General features: G+C 54.1%; 1 protein-coding gene across 6 annotated transcripts in view; it reads left to right on the top strand.

Annotated features, from left to right (window-relative positions):
- The window catches only part of MAST2 (microtubule associated serine/threonine kinase 2), a 174,904-nt gene extending 161,686 nt beyond the window's left edge, over window positions 1-13,218 (top strand). For 4 of the 6 annotated variants that reach the window (XM_074376550.1, XM_074376549.1, XM_074376554.1 and 1 more), the window contains 18 exons: window positions 1,250-1,382; window positions 2,189-2,250; window positions 2,510-2,595; window positions 3,054-3,262; window positions 4,281-4,419; window positions 5,706-5,838; window positions 6,560-6,725; window positions 7,275-7,376; window positions 7,627-7,749; window positions 7,909-8,018; window positions 8,374-8,528; window positions 8,721-9,004; window positions 9,104-9,301; window positions 9,914-10,140; window positions 10,347-10,469; window positions 10,880-11,016; window positions 11,140-11,333; window positions 11,640-13,218. In XM_074376550.1, the coding sequence (XP_074232651.1) occupies window positions 1,250-1,382; window positions 2,189-2,250; window positions 2,510-2,595; window positions 3,054-3,262; window positions 4,281-4,419; window positions 5,706-5,838; window positions 6,560-6,725; window positions 7,275-7,376; window positions 7,627-7,749; window positions 7,909-8,018; window positions 8,374-8,528; window positions 8,721-9,004; window positions 9,104-9,301; window positions 9,914-10,140; window positions 10,347-10,469; window positions 10,880-11,016; window positions 11,140-11,333; window positions 11,640-13,162 (4,104 nt within the window). In that variant the 3' untranslated portion in view covers window positions 13,163-13,218. The remainder of the gene's footprint in view (window positions 1-1,249; window positions 1,383-2,188; window positions 2,251-2,509; window positions 2,596-3,053; window positions 3,263-4,280; window positions 4,420-5,705; window positions 5,839-6,559; window positions 6,726-7,274; window positions 7,377-7,626; window positions 7,750-7,908; window positions 8,019-8,373; window positions 8,529-8,720; window positions 9,005-9,103; window positions 9,302-9,913; window positions 10,141-10,346; window positions 10,470-10,879; window positions 11,017-11,139; window positions 11,334-11,639) is intronic. The other 2 variants (XM_074376553.1, XM_074376551.1) reach the window with 2 other exon arrangements.
- Window positions 13,219-15,435: the final 2,217 nt, after the last annotated feature.

Below are 15,435 nucleotides of genomic sequence, written 5' to 3'. Positions count from 1 at the left end.
TTGCCTCCCACTCCCGGGCAACCACGTATCTGCTCTTTCACAATGGATAAGTTTGCCTTTTGTACAGTTTCATATAAATTAAATCACATAGTATGTTCTGACTTCTTTCACTCAGCATAATTTTCTTGAGGTTCATGTAATTCATGTTATTATTATGTTATTGCATGTGTCTAATTTGTTCTTGTTTCTTTCTGAGTAGTAAATACTCCATCAGATTTAGTCCTAAAGAAGATACTCTGGCTGCAGCCTGCATAGTGAATTGGAAAAGAAGGCAGGGTGAGCCAGGAAATCAGTGCAGAGGCGCTTAACATGACCCCCGTGAGAGAGACAAGCGCCCCAAGCTAGGACAGTGATGGGAGAGCAGAGAAGAGGAGGTGGGTAGCGGGGCTATGAGGTAGACATTCTGACTAGGCAGAGACTGAGAGACAAGAAGAAGAAGGTAAAAGGACTTCCAGTCTGGCTTAGATTTTATCCAAATAGACATTGGTAGAGTTCTCCAAAACAGTGAGACCAGAGGTGAAGAACGCAGAGGAGGCTGGGGTTGTGCTGAGCAGGGTCCTCTCCCACAAGACGTGAAGTCTGTTGTTCAGTAGGGGCTTGGAGTCAGGCCTGGGTTTGAGTGCTCGTTTTCCTTCCTACCTCTGTGGCCATGGACAGGTCCATGCATCTGTGAGCCTTGATTTCCTCACCAGGGTCACAGGTATTATCAGGGTTCAGCCCAGAGTGTGTCACTTAGTAGACACTCAGTAAGTGGGTCCCTCATTATTACCTGCTCCAGCGGACAAGGACTTCTGTGCCGTGTTCACATGGCTCTCCAGCCCCAGCACACAGCAGATATCTGAAGGCGTGTGTGTACCGCCAGGGCTGTGAAACGTGATTGAGGTTGCGCCAGGACTGCCCCTCTGTGCTGGGTGCGGGGACATACCTGACGGTACCATGTCTGTCTGGCGGAAGGTTTTGGACCAGGTGAATAGGCTGAGCTCTCTTGAAACCAAAAGCTCTGGCTCTTATTGCTATAAAGACAGCAGATACTTGGGATGTCCGGTCTGGAAGTGACCTGTGAGGCAGCTTTGTCCCCATTCTCCTGATCCCTGTATCATGATGTTTCTTAGGATTCAGGGGTAGGGGTGTCCATCACAAAGAGGAAGTTGTCTTGTTCATCGCACTCTGGGTATATGCTGTAAAACCAGAGATGCCAGCAGCCTTTGCTTATAGCTCTCACCACTGACTACCTCTCTCCCTGGTACAGGAGTTTGACCCTGAAGAGTTCTACCACCTGTTAGAAGCAGCTGAGGGCCACGCCAAAGAGGGACAAGGGATTAAATGTGACATTCCCCGCTACATCGTTAGCCAACTGGGCCTCACACGGGATCCACTAGAGGGTGAGCATGCGGCCTGGTGCTGCAAAGAGGCCCCACAGCCTACAAGCCCTAACAGCAGGGACGCCACTTGGAGAAGAGGCTTAGTTGGGCATGGATACAACACAGCATCGGGAGCCTGTGGGTTATGGTGGAACTCTGTGTTCTCTGTCACAAAACCGCCGCTCCTTAGATAACCCAAACTGGATTGCCTTGGGCCCAGTTCAGTTGGATTTAGAGCCTAAGGTCAAAAGAGATCAACACAAAGGACCACAATCGCATTTTCAAAAATGGTCCCCTCCTCTGCATGCTTGCTTCTCCTGCTGCCGCCTTACAAGTCTTCCTGTGTCTTTGGGGTGGTCCCTGTTCAGGGCTTTAGAAGATCTCTCCATTCTTTGGGGCTTCACACTGAGCCCCTCATGAGTGGTGGGCTTCCAAGTCCCTAGTCTCTAGCGTCCCACTCCTGCCTTTCCTGCTTCCTGACGCCATCTGGCAAAGCAGTGTCTTGGCCTGCAGGGTGGGGACCAATAGCCCAGCTTTAGGCCCTATTTTCCATTGTCCCAAGTTTGAGAGAAGCTTTATAGAATTTGCCAGACCTTCTGAATGGCACTGGACTTCTAGAAATAGAAGTGGCAATATTACTTGGCAAATAAGCCCAAAAGCTGTGCCTGCACCAAGGCTAGAGCTGCAGGACTGGGTTTGCCTCCCAGACTGATGCGGAAAGCATTAGTGCCTACCTTACACACACCTGTCATGTGATATGAGTGGACTGCTGAGATGTCTGACATTGCCACGCTCGCTTTTCTCTTGTGTCCTTGCTTTGTTTCTAGAAATGGCCCAGTTAAGCAGCTATGACAGTCCTGACACACCGGAGACAGATGATTCAGTTGAGGTAAGATCCTGAGCTCCTGCCCAAGTCCTGGGCCTGGGCCCTATGAGGCAGAGGGCTGTGAGGCCTGTGTGTGTCTGAAGGAGGGATGGGGGAGTGGGTGGCTGCATACACTGTCTGAGAACTCATTCAGCTGCTGGGGAAGAATGAGCAGGAGGCTGCGGCAGGGCGAAGAGCTGAGCGGATGCTGGGGTCATATCTTCCCTAAGCACGTGGGCTCTGAGAAGCATTCCTGCCTCCTGCCTTTTCCCGTGTCTCCTAGGGCCGTGGGGCTTCTCTGACATCTAAGAAGACACCCTCTGAAGAGGACTTCGAAACCATTAAGCTCATCAGCAATGGCGCTTATGGGTAAAGGCAGGGTCCAGGGTGTGGCCAAGACTAGAGCCAAGTCAGCCTTTGGGCTCTTCCTTCTAGAAATGTCTGATGCCCGATCCTCCAGGCTGCAGATGCCTCAGGGTGGACCCTCTCCCTCCCCAAAGCCTCCTAGAGAGGCAAGAGTTGAGTTCCCTCTGACGTGTGAGCACAGCTCTTTCCCAGACAGGGTCCCTCTCCTCTTGGTGGCACTCCTCCTCTCGCTGAGCTCTGAGGAAGGGCTGAGCTGTGTCCTCAGGACTTGTATATCAGAAAATTGAAGAGCTCTCTGGGCAGGGGGCTCAGATCCCTCTCGTTGACAAGTACCCCCTGCTCCTTTGTTCTGTGCGTTTATAAGGTGTGAGAAGAGGCAGTTTGACCATCCAGGCTCAGGATGGTAGAGACCACTCAGGCACTGAGGGCCGTGGTGGGGCGGGATGGGCTGTGTTTTCCAGGGCTGTATTCCTGGTGCGGCACAAGTCCACCCGGCAGCGCTTTGCCATGAAAAAGATCAACAAGCAGAACCTGATCCTGCGGAACCAGATCCAGCAGGCCTTCGTGGAGCGAGACATACTGACTTTTGCTGAGAACCCCTTTGTGGTCAGCATGTTCTGCTCCTTTGAGACCAAGCGCCACCTGTGCATGGTGATGGAGTATGTCGAAGGTACCAGGGGAAACGTGGCCTACCATGGAGGCCAAGGCCCAGTCTGAGCAGAGGCCTACAGCTTTGTATAGGGGTGAAGTTTCAGGGCCCAGCTTCCCAATCTGTCTTTGTCATTGGTTTCTGCCTTAGGATCTCAGAGACCACTTGGCTGCAGTGGGCACAGGCCTCCCTGCCCCTCCTATGATAAGGCTTCTGGAGCAGGAGCTGCCATGAGGCTGCCCCTGTCAGGTGCAATGAGAGAGGCACTCTGGGACAGGGTGCATCAGTCCCACAGCTGTAATTCCTGTACCCCAAAGCCTGCATAGCTTCCACTGCTGGTGCCAGGCAGAAACAAAGGAGGTGGCAGAGCCACCAAAGCCAAGGGATGGATGCTGAGAGGATTGCATTTTAGGCCCTCAGAAGAAAGAAAAGCCATTGCCCTGGCTGATGGCTTTTGAAGGAGACAGCCCTTAGGACCACACAAGATGCTCTGGGGATGGAGTAGAAGAGTATCATTGGACACAGCTCTGGAGAGGGCAGCAGCTTTGCCAGTGTCCTTCCCTGTCCCCTTCTCAGCGCTGTGTACAGCTTCCAGGGATATTTTGCCTAAGTCTTGAAGTTGAAGCTGAACAAAACTCCCCTTTAAATTCTTTGGGTATCTGTGGGGAGTATACAATGTTACTTTACTGAAAAACTGAAGAAGAGCCAACAGGAAGGAAATAAATGAACAAATTCTGAAGTCTCAGCCAGATATGTTTACAATAAGCAGGCTTCCCATCCTAAAATAACAGTCCTATCCCTGTAAGTCAGCTTACAGGCATGGAGGCCTGGGTTCCCTCCCTCTCTGAGAGCCACTGATAGGCCCCCTCCCCTCCTACTTCCCTCCACTCTGTGTGTCCCACCCACAGCAGCAGCAAAGGGGCTTGGATCACAGTCTGTAGAACCAGGGTATCCTGGGAGGCTGTCTCCCCTGGGCCCCTTAGAGCATCTACAGCAGGGCTCTGGGTCCTTCCTTCATGGTGGCCTGGGCTTGTTGCAGGAGGGGACTGTGCCACTCTGCTGAAGAACATCGGGGCCCTGCCTGTGGACATGGTGCGCCTGTACTTTGCAGAAACCGTGCTCGCCCTGGAGTACTTACACAACTATGGCATCGTGCACCGTGACCTCAAGCCTGACAAGTAGGCCTACTCTCTGGTCCCTTGTCCAAGGTCTCCCTCCTAGGTCTCTAGATGAATGAAGCCAGACACAGCATGTTTGAATCTATCCCAGAATGGCTGCTAGGAAACAGTGCTCATGTGGGTGTCCATCTAGGCTTGGTCCTCTAGCCCCTGACCACCCCAAATGCGAAGAACGTTGCCAGCAAGGTCTGGCAGGGGCATCGTAAGGCTTGCACCGGAACACAGTCAGAATGGAGACAAGAGGGATAGTCTCAGGAAGTGGAAAGGAAACGATAAGGTTGGGCTGGGGAAGCAGGAATCTGGGATAACTTCCAGATTTCCAGCTTGGGGCTGGTGGTGATAAGCCTCTGAAATGGAACGCGGCTTTGGTATTAGACAGACCTGAGTTCTGAGGACCACTCGTTAACTCTGTGAGCTCGGGTCTGTTAAGTAAACCTCTCCGAGCCTGTGTTCCTCCTCTTGGCGATAATACCTACCTTTGTTGTGTTAGTTACTCTGTAAGACCTTTCATGAGCCAGAGTATTTTTATAAATAATCAGTAAGGCACTTCTCACAGAGCTCAGTAGGTAACAGAAATCACTGCTTTTCACTGAGAAGAGGACCAGTTAGGAGGCATGACCCTGTTCTGGACAGATTGAGTTCATGGGGCCTGTAAGACATCTGGCAGTTAGTAGGCGTGGAGCTCCTAAAAGACGTCAGAGCCAGAGATACTGGTTTGGGAATCACAGAATAAAGGCAGGGTGAAACCTTCAGCACAAAAATGAAGTGGCTGAGGCAGAGTATGTGAAAAGGAGGAGACCTTCTCCATGAGAACTCATTTCTAGTTTCTCCCAGCCAAGCCTCCCAAGACCAACCGTGAACATGGAATAAGATTGCTGTGCCCTTTCCCCTCTCCCTGAGTTGGGGTGTTGTGAGCCACCCGGGTGAGGAGAGGGGACTGGGAGTGGCTGGAGCCTTGGGATGAGGCTGATTGCTCTGTGGAAGAAAGTCTGTCCTCAGCCAGCTGACACCTGCCCCCCCCCCCCCATGCAGAACACAGTTGAGGGCAATAAACAAACATGAATGGGGGGTGGGCAAAAGGCAGGTTAGTTGCTTGTGCAGAATGCAGTACTCACACAGCCAGAGCTATTATTCCTTCATAGCTGCCTTTCTCCCTAATGAAGCTACCCAGTCTCTGTCCCACCCTGTAGATAGATGCCTGAGTGGAAAAATTGGGCATATACTAAAATCAGCACATTTGGAAAACCAGGAAATAACTCCATACTTTTGTTTCTCTGTTTTTCCAGCCTGCTGATTACATCCATGGGGCACATCAAGCTCACTGACTTTGGCCTTTCTAAAATTGGCCTCATGAGTCTGACTACAAACTTATATGAGGGCCACATTGAAAAGGATGCTCGGGAGTTCCTGGACAAGCAGGTAAGAAGGATGGTTGAGACCTTGGGGGTTGAATTCCAGGCCTCAGAATAAGGACTAGGGGCCACATGCTTACCTTGCAGCTAGATGTTAAGACTGGGAGTGCCTGTCTTTTCCACCTTTTGGTTCCAGGCAAAAGAGACACTGAGATAGGCAGCACATTTGCAAAGTAGGGTGGACCATGAGAATCACATGACCATAAAATCCAAAATCATCTGCCTCCTCAGGGTTTGGAGAAAATAGGTCATATAACTGTCGGCTCTCCCAGTGCCTCCTGTCTTTGGAACACAGCCCCAAGTTTCCACTGGACTGCGGCCCAGCTTCCTGAGAGTAGCCTCTGGACATTCCCCGATTTGCCGTTTCAGATTGTGACAGTTAACAAGTCCTTGCTGTAGTCATGTGACTGTAGGGCTTGTTCTTAAGGAGGCTGGAGGCAGGAGGCCAATAATGGGGACCAGATGCCAGGAGGCATTGAAGGCTCAGAGAGTGGTGGCTCCAGGCTAGAATTAGATGTCTCGGTTAATTAGGAAGTACTTGAAGTCACCCCACCAACAGTTCCAACTCTGGTACCCTGGGGCTCCTGTTGCTCCTGCTCTTTAACCAGAGTGAGCTGAGTCTTCACTCAGAGACTTTTCTACTTCCAAAGTGGGAACAGCCCTACCCCTCCCTCCGCCTTGCCAGTGCGCTGCCTCAGGATACTGAGCCAGCCCACATCTCTGCCCAGGTATGCGGGACCCCGGAGTACATCGCGCCTGAGGTGATCCTGCGTCAGGGCTATGGGAAGCCGGTTGACTGGTGGGCCATGGGCATAATCCTGTATGAGTTCCTCGTGGGTTGCGTCCCTTTCTTTGGAGACACTCCGGAGGAGCTCTTTGGGCAAGTGATCAGTGGTAAGTACCATCCCTCTGGCCCACTGGAGAGACAGAATCTGGATCCACATATGTAATTTGCTCATGCACCCATGAGGCTTATGAGCTCTTCTTCTGAATTCGTGTGTGTGTGTTTGATTTGCTCGCCTCTTAGATGTGTGCACATGTAGTGCTTGTTCTGTCTGTGTTCATGGTCCCGCATGTGTGCATGGGGGGACCTGTGGTGTTTATGTGCATCCCCTGTGTATGTGTGAGTGTGCGTGTGTCTGGAGTATAATGGCAGGTTGAGCTGGATATCAGAGCAGGGGAGGTCACTGCTTTGCAGCACCCAGCCTGGATCAAAGAGCAAGCCATGGTCTAGGGTGTGTGAGGTCCCCCTAAAAGGACAGGAAACTATACCACTTAACGGAGTGGGTCCCAGGCAAGGCTTTCATGGGCTCTGGGCTGGGCCCATTATGCCTCCCCACTCTTACATCGTAGGACCCTCTTCTCCATCTTCCCACTCTGCCCACAACTTCTGAGACCCTTCCTTCACCTACTCCTTTCCTCGTTGCCCCAATGACTCTTCAGATGAGATTGTATGGCCCGAGGGAGATGATGCCCTGCCTCCGGACGCTCAGGACCTCACGTCTAAACTGCTCCACCAGAACCCTCTGGAGAGACTGGGTACAGGTAGGACAGGCCCCACTCACCTTTCTCACCACTTAGAAGAGGGAGGAGGAGGGCTGAGTCCATATAACCTCCCGGTGTGACAGTGCCTCTGGATCCTGAAACTCGGCCCTGCTCCCTGGGCAGAAGAGGAAGATACTGGAGCTGAGACCCCCAGGCCCAGCCCTCGAGGCCTAGTTTCTCACTGGGCGTGCTGGCCTGGACTCCTTGTAGCTCATCCCACCCCCCTTTCCCACACCGTCCCTGTCCACAGGCAGTGCCTGTGAGGTGAAGCAGCACCCATTCTTTACTGGTCTGGACTGGACAGGACTTCTTCGCCAGAAGGCCGAATTTATTCCTCAGCTGGAGTCGGAGGATGATACCAGCTACTTTGACAGTAAGGCCAGTGGTGGGACGGGGAGGAGCCCATAAATACCTGTGCACCCCGCACTTGGTATCGGGAACAACTTCTCCAGGCCCTTCTGAGGTCTGGTAGGGGCAAAGGAGGCCACCACCAGGGCCTCTGAAAAGGGACTGTCCTGTATGTCTGACCCAGCCCGCTCAGAGCGATACCACCATGTGGACTCGGAGGACGAGGAGGAAGTGAGTGAGGATGGCTGCCTTGAGATCCGCCAGTTTTCTTCCTGCTCCCCAAGGTTCAGCAAGGTGAGACTGAGGCAGGCCCCGCTGGAGAGCTGGGAGAAGAGGAACTGTTGAGGGATGTGCTGGGGGCACGCCTGCGGAGGAAGTGATGGGGCTGCTTCTAGGGAAGGAGGAGAAAAGGGCTGGGCCTGCGTATGACAGATGCTTCTAGAATCACTCAGGGCCCTGACATACGAGTTGCCAGGGCAGAGGCCAGGTCAGACCCATGGAATAGCTGTTTCCTGGAATATTCAACTGGTACGTATGGGGGAGAAAAGAGGAAAGCCAGCTCATATGTGTGAGTTTCGGGTGCCGAGGATCCTTTTCGCTCCCGGGTGGTGTGGTCATTGGCGTCCTGGCAGGTCTTCTGTGCCGGCAGGTGTACAGCAGCATGGAGCGGCTCTCCCTGCTCGAGGAGCGCCGGACGCAGCCCCCCACCAAGCGCAGCCTGAGCGAGGAGAAGGAGGACCGCTCGGATGGCCTGGCAGGGCTGAGGGGCCGAGACCGAGGCTGGGTGATTGGTTCCCCGGAGATGTGAGCACCCAGAGCTCGGCCAGGGTGGGCAGCACAGACAGGCGGGAGGAAGGTGGTGGGGAGAGGCCGGCTCCTGGAGAGATGTCTGAGGGGAAAGGTTCTGGGACGGAGAACTCTGTGAGCCCCTGAGGAAGCCTGGGCTGGAGGAGGGAGGCTGCCTAGCCAGCTCACCCCTGGGCTTGTGCCTCACAGCTTACGGAAGCGGCTGTCGGTGTCAGAGTCGTCCCACACGGAGAGTGACTCGAGCCCTCCACTGACTGTGCGACGCCACTGCTCAGGCCTCCTGGATGCACCTCGCTTCCCTGAGGGCACCGAGGAGGCCAGCGGCACCCCCAGGAGGCAGCAGCAGGAGGGCGCATGGCTTCTGACACCCCCGTCTGGAGAAAGGGGACCTGCGCCTGCCCCTGAACAGCTGGTGGAGCGGCGGCTGAAGCTGGATGCAGAGCCTTTTGGCCAGAGCGGTGCTTCCAGCCCAGGTGTGAACCAGCAGGTGCCCAGAGGGCCTAGGCTGGAGGACACAGCGGGGAGGGGAGGCTCAGCTGCACTGCAGGTCTCACTGCTCACTTGGCCCACAGCTGTGGAGACTCAAGGAGGCCGTGGGACCCCACAGCTGGCTGAGGGAGCCACAGCCAAGGCCATCAGTGACCTGGCGGTACGCAGGGCCCGCCACCGGCTGCTCTCTGGGGACTCTATAGAAAAGCGCACCGCTCGCCCCGTCAACAAAGTGATCAAGTCCGCCTCGGCCACAGCCCTGTCCCTCCTCATTCCTGTGGGTGAGGCCCCCCGGGGAACTAAGATAAAACCCACAGGAACAGCCTTGAAATCTCTGTGGGCCCGTGGCAGGGGGCTACACGTGCAGGTGTGTCTGTGTGTTGTGTGTTGAGCAGGTATCCGGGAGACAGTGTGTCACTGCGGCCCTGCAAGAGACTAGAAGTCTAATGGCATGCACTGGGGTCTGAGGTTGTGGGTGCGTGCACCGGAAGGCAGACAGCACTGTGTAACGAGTGTAGGCTCTGAGGCAGAGGGCTATATTCAGATCCTGTCTCCATCACTAAAGGGCCTTTGACCTTGAGGAAGTTGCATAACCCCTCTGAAACTCAAGTTCCTCACCAGAAAATGTGCATATTAATAATGGTAGCTCATAGGATAATTGTGACATTTAAACACATATGAAGAGCTTATGTGGTCCCTGATACATAGACGTAAACACACAGTAAACGCTGCCATCCCCTCACCTCCTGGGGCCTGTGCGGGTCTGGGCACATGAGAGGGCTTTGCTGCTCAGAGGCCGTGGGGAAGGCTCTGTGACTAGAGCTGTGTGGGGTCAACAGCCGAGACTGGGGCTGGGCTGGAGCACCACTAAGACCTGGCTTCTCCTTCTCCAGAGCACCACACCTGCTCTCCACTGGCCAGCCCCATGTCCCCACATTCCCAGTCGTCCAACCCGTCATCCAGGGACTCTTCTCCAAGCAGAGACTTCTTGCCAGCCCTCAGCAGCTCAAGGCCCCCCATCATCATCCACCGAGCTGGCAAGAAGTATGGCTTCACCCTGAGGGCCATCCGTGTCTACATGGGTGACTCAGACGTCTACACTGTGCACCACATGGTGTGGGTATGTCTGGCCATCTAGACCTATTGTCTCCCAGCTTCATTACTCCTCTTCCTTCCCATTACTCGGGCCTGTCTGTCCCTGCCCACATTACCCTCAGGGGGCAAAGAGTGGGAGGTGGGGGGTGGGGTCACAGCTTGATGAGCAGAACTAGGCCCAACACTTCATGCTCAGGCTCCAAGCTGAGGACTGTTGTTTCCCTGGGACAGCACGTGGAGGACGGAGGTCCAGCCAGTGATGCAGGGCTTCGTCAGGGGGACCTCATCACCCACGTCAATGGGGAGCCTGTGCACGGGCTGGTGCACACAGAGGTGGTGGAGCTAATCCTGAAGGTCAGTGCTGGGTGTGCCACCTGTCCCTGAATGACCCCAGCCTTGCTGGGTCTGTGACTGGCCATGGGGCAGTGGGTGAGTTGGATGCACTCACACGGCACATACACACACAACTTGGGTGTGGCCATAGCATAGGGTTTTCACTGGAAGGCAGCACCCTCACTGACCGAGGCCCCTGAGCTGTGGGCAGGACTGGAGGCATGTGAGTCTCTTCTCTGATGTCTGTAGCCCAAACCACTTGGGCTCCAGCTGGAGCCATTTCCTAATCTGAGGAGGGAAAACAGGTCTGTGGTTCAGATATGGTGAGGCAGGGGTAAAAGCTAGAGCTATAGGGTAGCCATGCCCAGAGAGAGGGGCAGGGGCAAGAATATGGCAGCTGCCTTATCCTGGGCTCATGTTCTTTTCCCCAGAGTGGAAACAAGGTGTCTATTTCAACAACTCCCCTGGAGAACACATCCATTAAAGTGGGGCCAGCTCGGAAGGGCAGCTACAAGGCTAAGATGGCCCGAAGGAGCAAGCGGAGCCGGGGCAAGGATGGGCAAGAAAGGTGAGCCAGATTCAGCTCTGAGCCACCTAGGTGCTAGTGTGTGCTGAGGACCATGGCCCTGGGCCCAGTGTGTCCTGTGCCCTGGGCACCAACTCAGACAGCCTTTGATTCTCATCTCTGCAGCAGAAAAAGGAGCTCCCTATTCCGGAAGATCACCAAGCAGGCCTCCCTGCTCCACACCAGCCGCAGCCTTTCTTCCCTTAACCGTTCTTTGTCATCAGGGGAGAGTGGGCCAGGCTCTCCCACACACAGCCACAGCCTTTCCCCCCGATCTCCCACTCAGGGCTACCGGGTGACCCCTGATGCTGTGCATTCAGGTACGAAGGGCTCCCTGCAGGTCACAGAGATAACCCCTGGGAGACAGGAAAGTCCTGGGCCCTTGTACTTCCCACTGGTCCCACGTTGAAGCTCCCATCCAACCACCCCCGAAAGTCCAGCAGTCTTGGGGAGGAGGTGACAGGGGCGGAGGGTGACTTCATTTCTGTAGCCTGGGCTCTGGTTCACTGATAGGGTGACCTTGATGATCCTGGGACATTCCAGGGCTAAGCCCTGTCTTGTACCTCAGTTACTTCTAAGAGCTAACTGCTCTGCCTCTGTCTGTGTGTCTGTCTGTCTGTGCATAGTGGGGGGGAATTCATCACAGAGCAGCTCCCCCAGCTCCAGCGTGCCCAGTTCTCCAGCCGGCTCCGGGCACGCACGGCCCAGCTCCCTGCACGGTCTGGCACCCAAGCTCCAGCGCCAGTACCGCTCTCCACGGCGCAAGTCAGCGGGCAGTATCCCGCTGTCACCCCTGGCCCACACCCCTTCTCCACCACCAGCAGCCTCACCCCAGCGTTCCCCATCACCCCTGTCTGGCCATGGAGCCCAGGCCTTCCCCACCAAGCTTCACTTGTCGCCTCCCTTAGGCCGGCAACTCTCCCGACCCAAGAGCGCGGAGCCACCCCGCTCACCACTACTTAAGAGGGTACAGTCAGCTGAGAAACTAGCGGCTGCACTTGCTGCTTCTGAGAAGAAGCTTGCCACTTCTCGGAAACATAGCCTTGACCTGCCCCACCCTGAGCTAAAGAAGGAACTGCCACCCAGGGAAGTCAGCCCTCTGGAGGTAGTTGGGACCAGGAGTGTGCTGTCTGGGAAGGGGGCGCTGCCGGGGAAGGGAGTGCTGCAGCCTGCTGCCTCGTGGGCCCTAGGCACCCTCCGCCAAGACCGGGCTGAACGGCGAGAGTCACTGCAGAAACAAGAAGCCATCCGAGAGGTCGACTCTTCTGAGGATGACACTGATGAGGGGCCTGAGAACAGTCAAGGTGTACAGGAGCCAAGCTTGGTACCTAACCCAGAAGTGGGCCAGGATCCACCCCTCAGAGGAGCCAGAGAGGGTGAGGAAGAGGATGCCTTCTTGCCCAGGGACCGCAGGAGCCAGGGCCCAGGGGACCCAGGCCTATTGACAGGGGTCACACTGGGATCTTCCAAAATGGAAGGCCCTAGTGTCCCCCAGAAGAGGCTTGGGATCCTACAGGCCTTTGAAGAGGCTGCTAGCCCCTCGTCATCAGCCCCCAGCCTGGGTAGGGCTGGACCCACAGACCCCATCCCCGCTGAAGGCTGCTGGAAGGCCCAGCACCTCCACACCCAGGCACTAACAGCACTTTGTCAGAGCTCTTCAGGACTCATCCCCACCAGTTGCTCCGCTGCCTCTACTTCTGGAGAGCTGGGCCCATGGTCCTGGAAATTCCTTATCAAGGGCCCTGAGAGGGCATCCCCAAGCAGAAGGGCAACAACAGAAGGTGGGCTGGCCAGCTCCCAGGATTTGGAAGCCACAACTTCAGTCCACCCTACAAACCTGTCTCCCAGACAGGAGGGGAAGTCATGGCCACCCAGTTCCCCTGGACTGGCCCATCCACTTTGTGAGGTTCCCAGCCAAAGCTGGCTATGGGAGCCTCAGTGTGCACAAAGAGAGAAAGAGGAGCCAGCCCTGGGCATCACCAAAGTGCCTGATGCCTCAGGTGACAGGAGGCAGGACGTTCCATGCAAAAGCTGCCCCCTCACCCAGGAGTCTGGGCCCAGCCTACTCCAGAAGGGCCGAGACCCAGGGGGCCCTCAGAAGCATCAGGACTTGGCATTGGCACCCGATGAGTTTTTAAAGCAAACATAGCAGTTGTTTGCCATTTCTTGCACTCAGACCTGTGTAATACACGCTCTTGGAAACCATCTTTAATGTGTCTTGCTTGCGTCTTTCCTTCAGTCAATACAAATGTAACTCAAGGTCCCGTGTTGCTGCTGAGGATAAGACAGTTTCCACTGTCACGGGAAAGTTACCTAAGCCAGCCAGGCTTCTCAGAGACTGTGACATCTGAGCTTGGACCTGGATACGTAGTAGTTTGCTAGGTTCCAGGAGTGGGGATTAGTGTGAGAAGGGCATGTCCAGGCAAAGAGTACAGCACTTACCACATACCTGATTTATTCACAGAACCGAAAATGATTCAAAGTGGAAATGGGTCCAGTGAGTTAGACGAGGGCCATATCTAATAACCTTCCAGGAGTTTAGACTTTCTGTAGGTAATGGGGAATCAGAGGAGGCCATGTAGCAACTAATATTCCTGCTTTATGGATAAGGGAACTCGGGTTTTCAGATATTAACATGCTCAAGGTCATACAGCTTGAGAAGAGCTAGGATTAGGATTTAGGTTTCTCTTACCTCCAGAACCCACATTTCTCTCCTAACTTAGAGTGCCTCTTACCCAGAAAATGAGCAAAAGAGGTAAAGGGACGTGAAGAGTTGAACTTGGGTATTTAATTTGAGGTGCTTGTAGGACATCCAGATGGTGACTGGGTGCATGGGTCTGGAACTCAGTAGGGAAATCTAGACTGAAGATAGAAATTTGAGAGCCATCAGTGTATCAATAGTAATACATTGAGGAGCACTAGCATTTAAAGCAAAGAACGAAGACTTAGAAGAAGCAACCATAAGAGTAAAACTCCAAGAGTACAGTTAAATGGAGAAGTTACTTGGTAAAATACTGAGAGGCCAGGTGAAGTGAAAATAGAGAACTACCTTCTGTATTAATCATAACTTCTTAATGTTTGTAGCCAGTGAGCCTGTCTTGGTCTATTGTCAGGTAAGCCTTGGTGCTGGAGACGGACATTGCTGAGGTGGGCAGCCCCCACTGGGTGGAACTGCCCTTGGTGGGTGGGTAGGTGATGTGGAAGGGAGGACAGGACACCTGGGGGACCATTGCTGGAGGAATCAGGCGATGGCATCACAGGAGCAGAGTAGGGTGGAGTGTCTCCATGGTGATGCAGGACTTGCCAAACTGTTCTCTTGCACTAATTGTCCCATGATCCAATGCCTAGGTCCAAAGGAGAGGTGTCCAGAGGCCTAGAGATGGAAATGCCTCTGGGCCACTGGCTGGGCATGTCATGCACCCTGCAGCTCTTCGTCACCCAGCATGGGGAAGGCTGTGGCCACCAGAGGGCGCGCCATCCCCATGGTGGCAAAGCCAACCAGCAGGATGTCTGGCTCCTCAGCCTTGCAGTCCCCTCTTGAACTCACTTCCTCCTTCCTTCAGTCACTGAAGGCAGATCCTTGGCCAGCCTGTACTGGACACTGGGACACAGGTAACTAACTAGTTTCCTGGGGGAGCCCCGTATGTATGTCAGGATCTGGTTGGAAGCACCATACTTAGGTGAAGGGGAGGGGCGGGCACATCTTGCAACGGTTCATGGGAGGGAGGAAGTGCCCCCCTAGGAGGTTGGGAGGAATAGGCACAGAGCTGCTAAGCACCCGGTAATGCTGGGCCACTGCCCCAGGTACCCAGTGGTGCTTCCTGTGAGAAACACTGCCAGATTAGCCTGACCAGAGCAAGGAGTGTCTACAGGGAAGTGGTAGAGTCAGATTTATGTTTTAGCAAGATCGGTGGCTGCAGTGTAGGGAGGCTCAAGTGGAGTAAGCAGACCAGAGGGAACATGATGTAGTGACCCATTATAGTGGTCTAAACTACGATGACAGCAGTGAGGAGGTTTTCCCAGAAGAGGGGGAAGTGTAGGCAGTTGGACACAGATCTGGCAGCCATCAGCAAGTACGTGGTAATTAAAGCCAGAGGATAGATGGGGATTGTACAGAGGACATGTGCAGAAGGAAAAAGGAAAAGGTCCAAGATACTGGGGTTAGTTGAGAGGAGAGAGTCAACTAAAGAGTAACTGAAGTAGGGGAAGAGATCCTGAACTTGGGAGAAGCCAGGCCATTTTAAGTATTTTTAAATTTACCATTAAGAGCAATTGAAAGTTATTTAATGGTTTTACACAAGTTCAGATTTGCATTTTAAAAAGATGACTCTGGTTGCTATAATGAAATGGGTTTGAGGGGGCAAGAATGAAAGAAGGGAGGCCTTTCAGGATTACGGTTAGAGATAGTGAAACTGAAGTTGG

Source organism: Camelus bactrianus, chromosome 13, assembly GCF_048773025.1.
Source record: "Camelus bactrianus isolate YW-2024 breed Bactrian camel chromosome 13, ASM4877302v1, whole genome shotgun sequence".
NCBI lineage: Eukaryota > Metazoa > Chordata > Mammalia > Artiodactyla > Camelidae > Camelus > Camelus bactrianus.
This window is presented reverse-complemented; position numbering and strand designations above follow the sequence as displayed.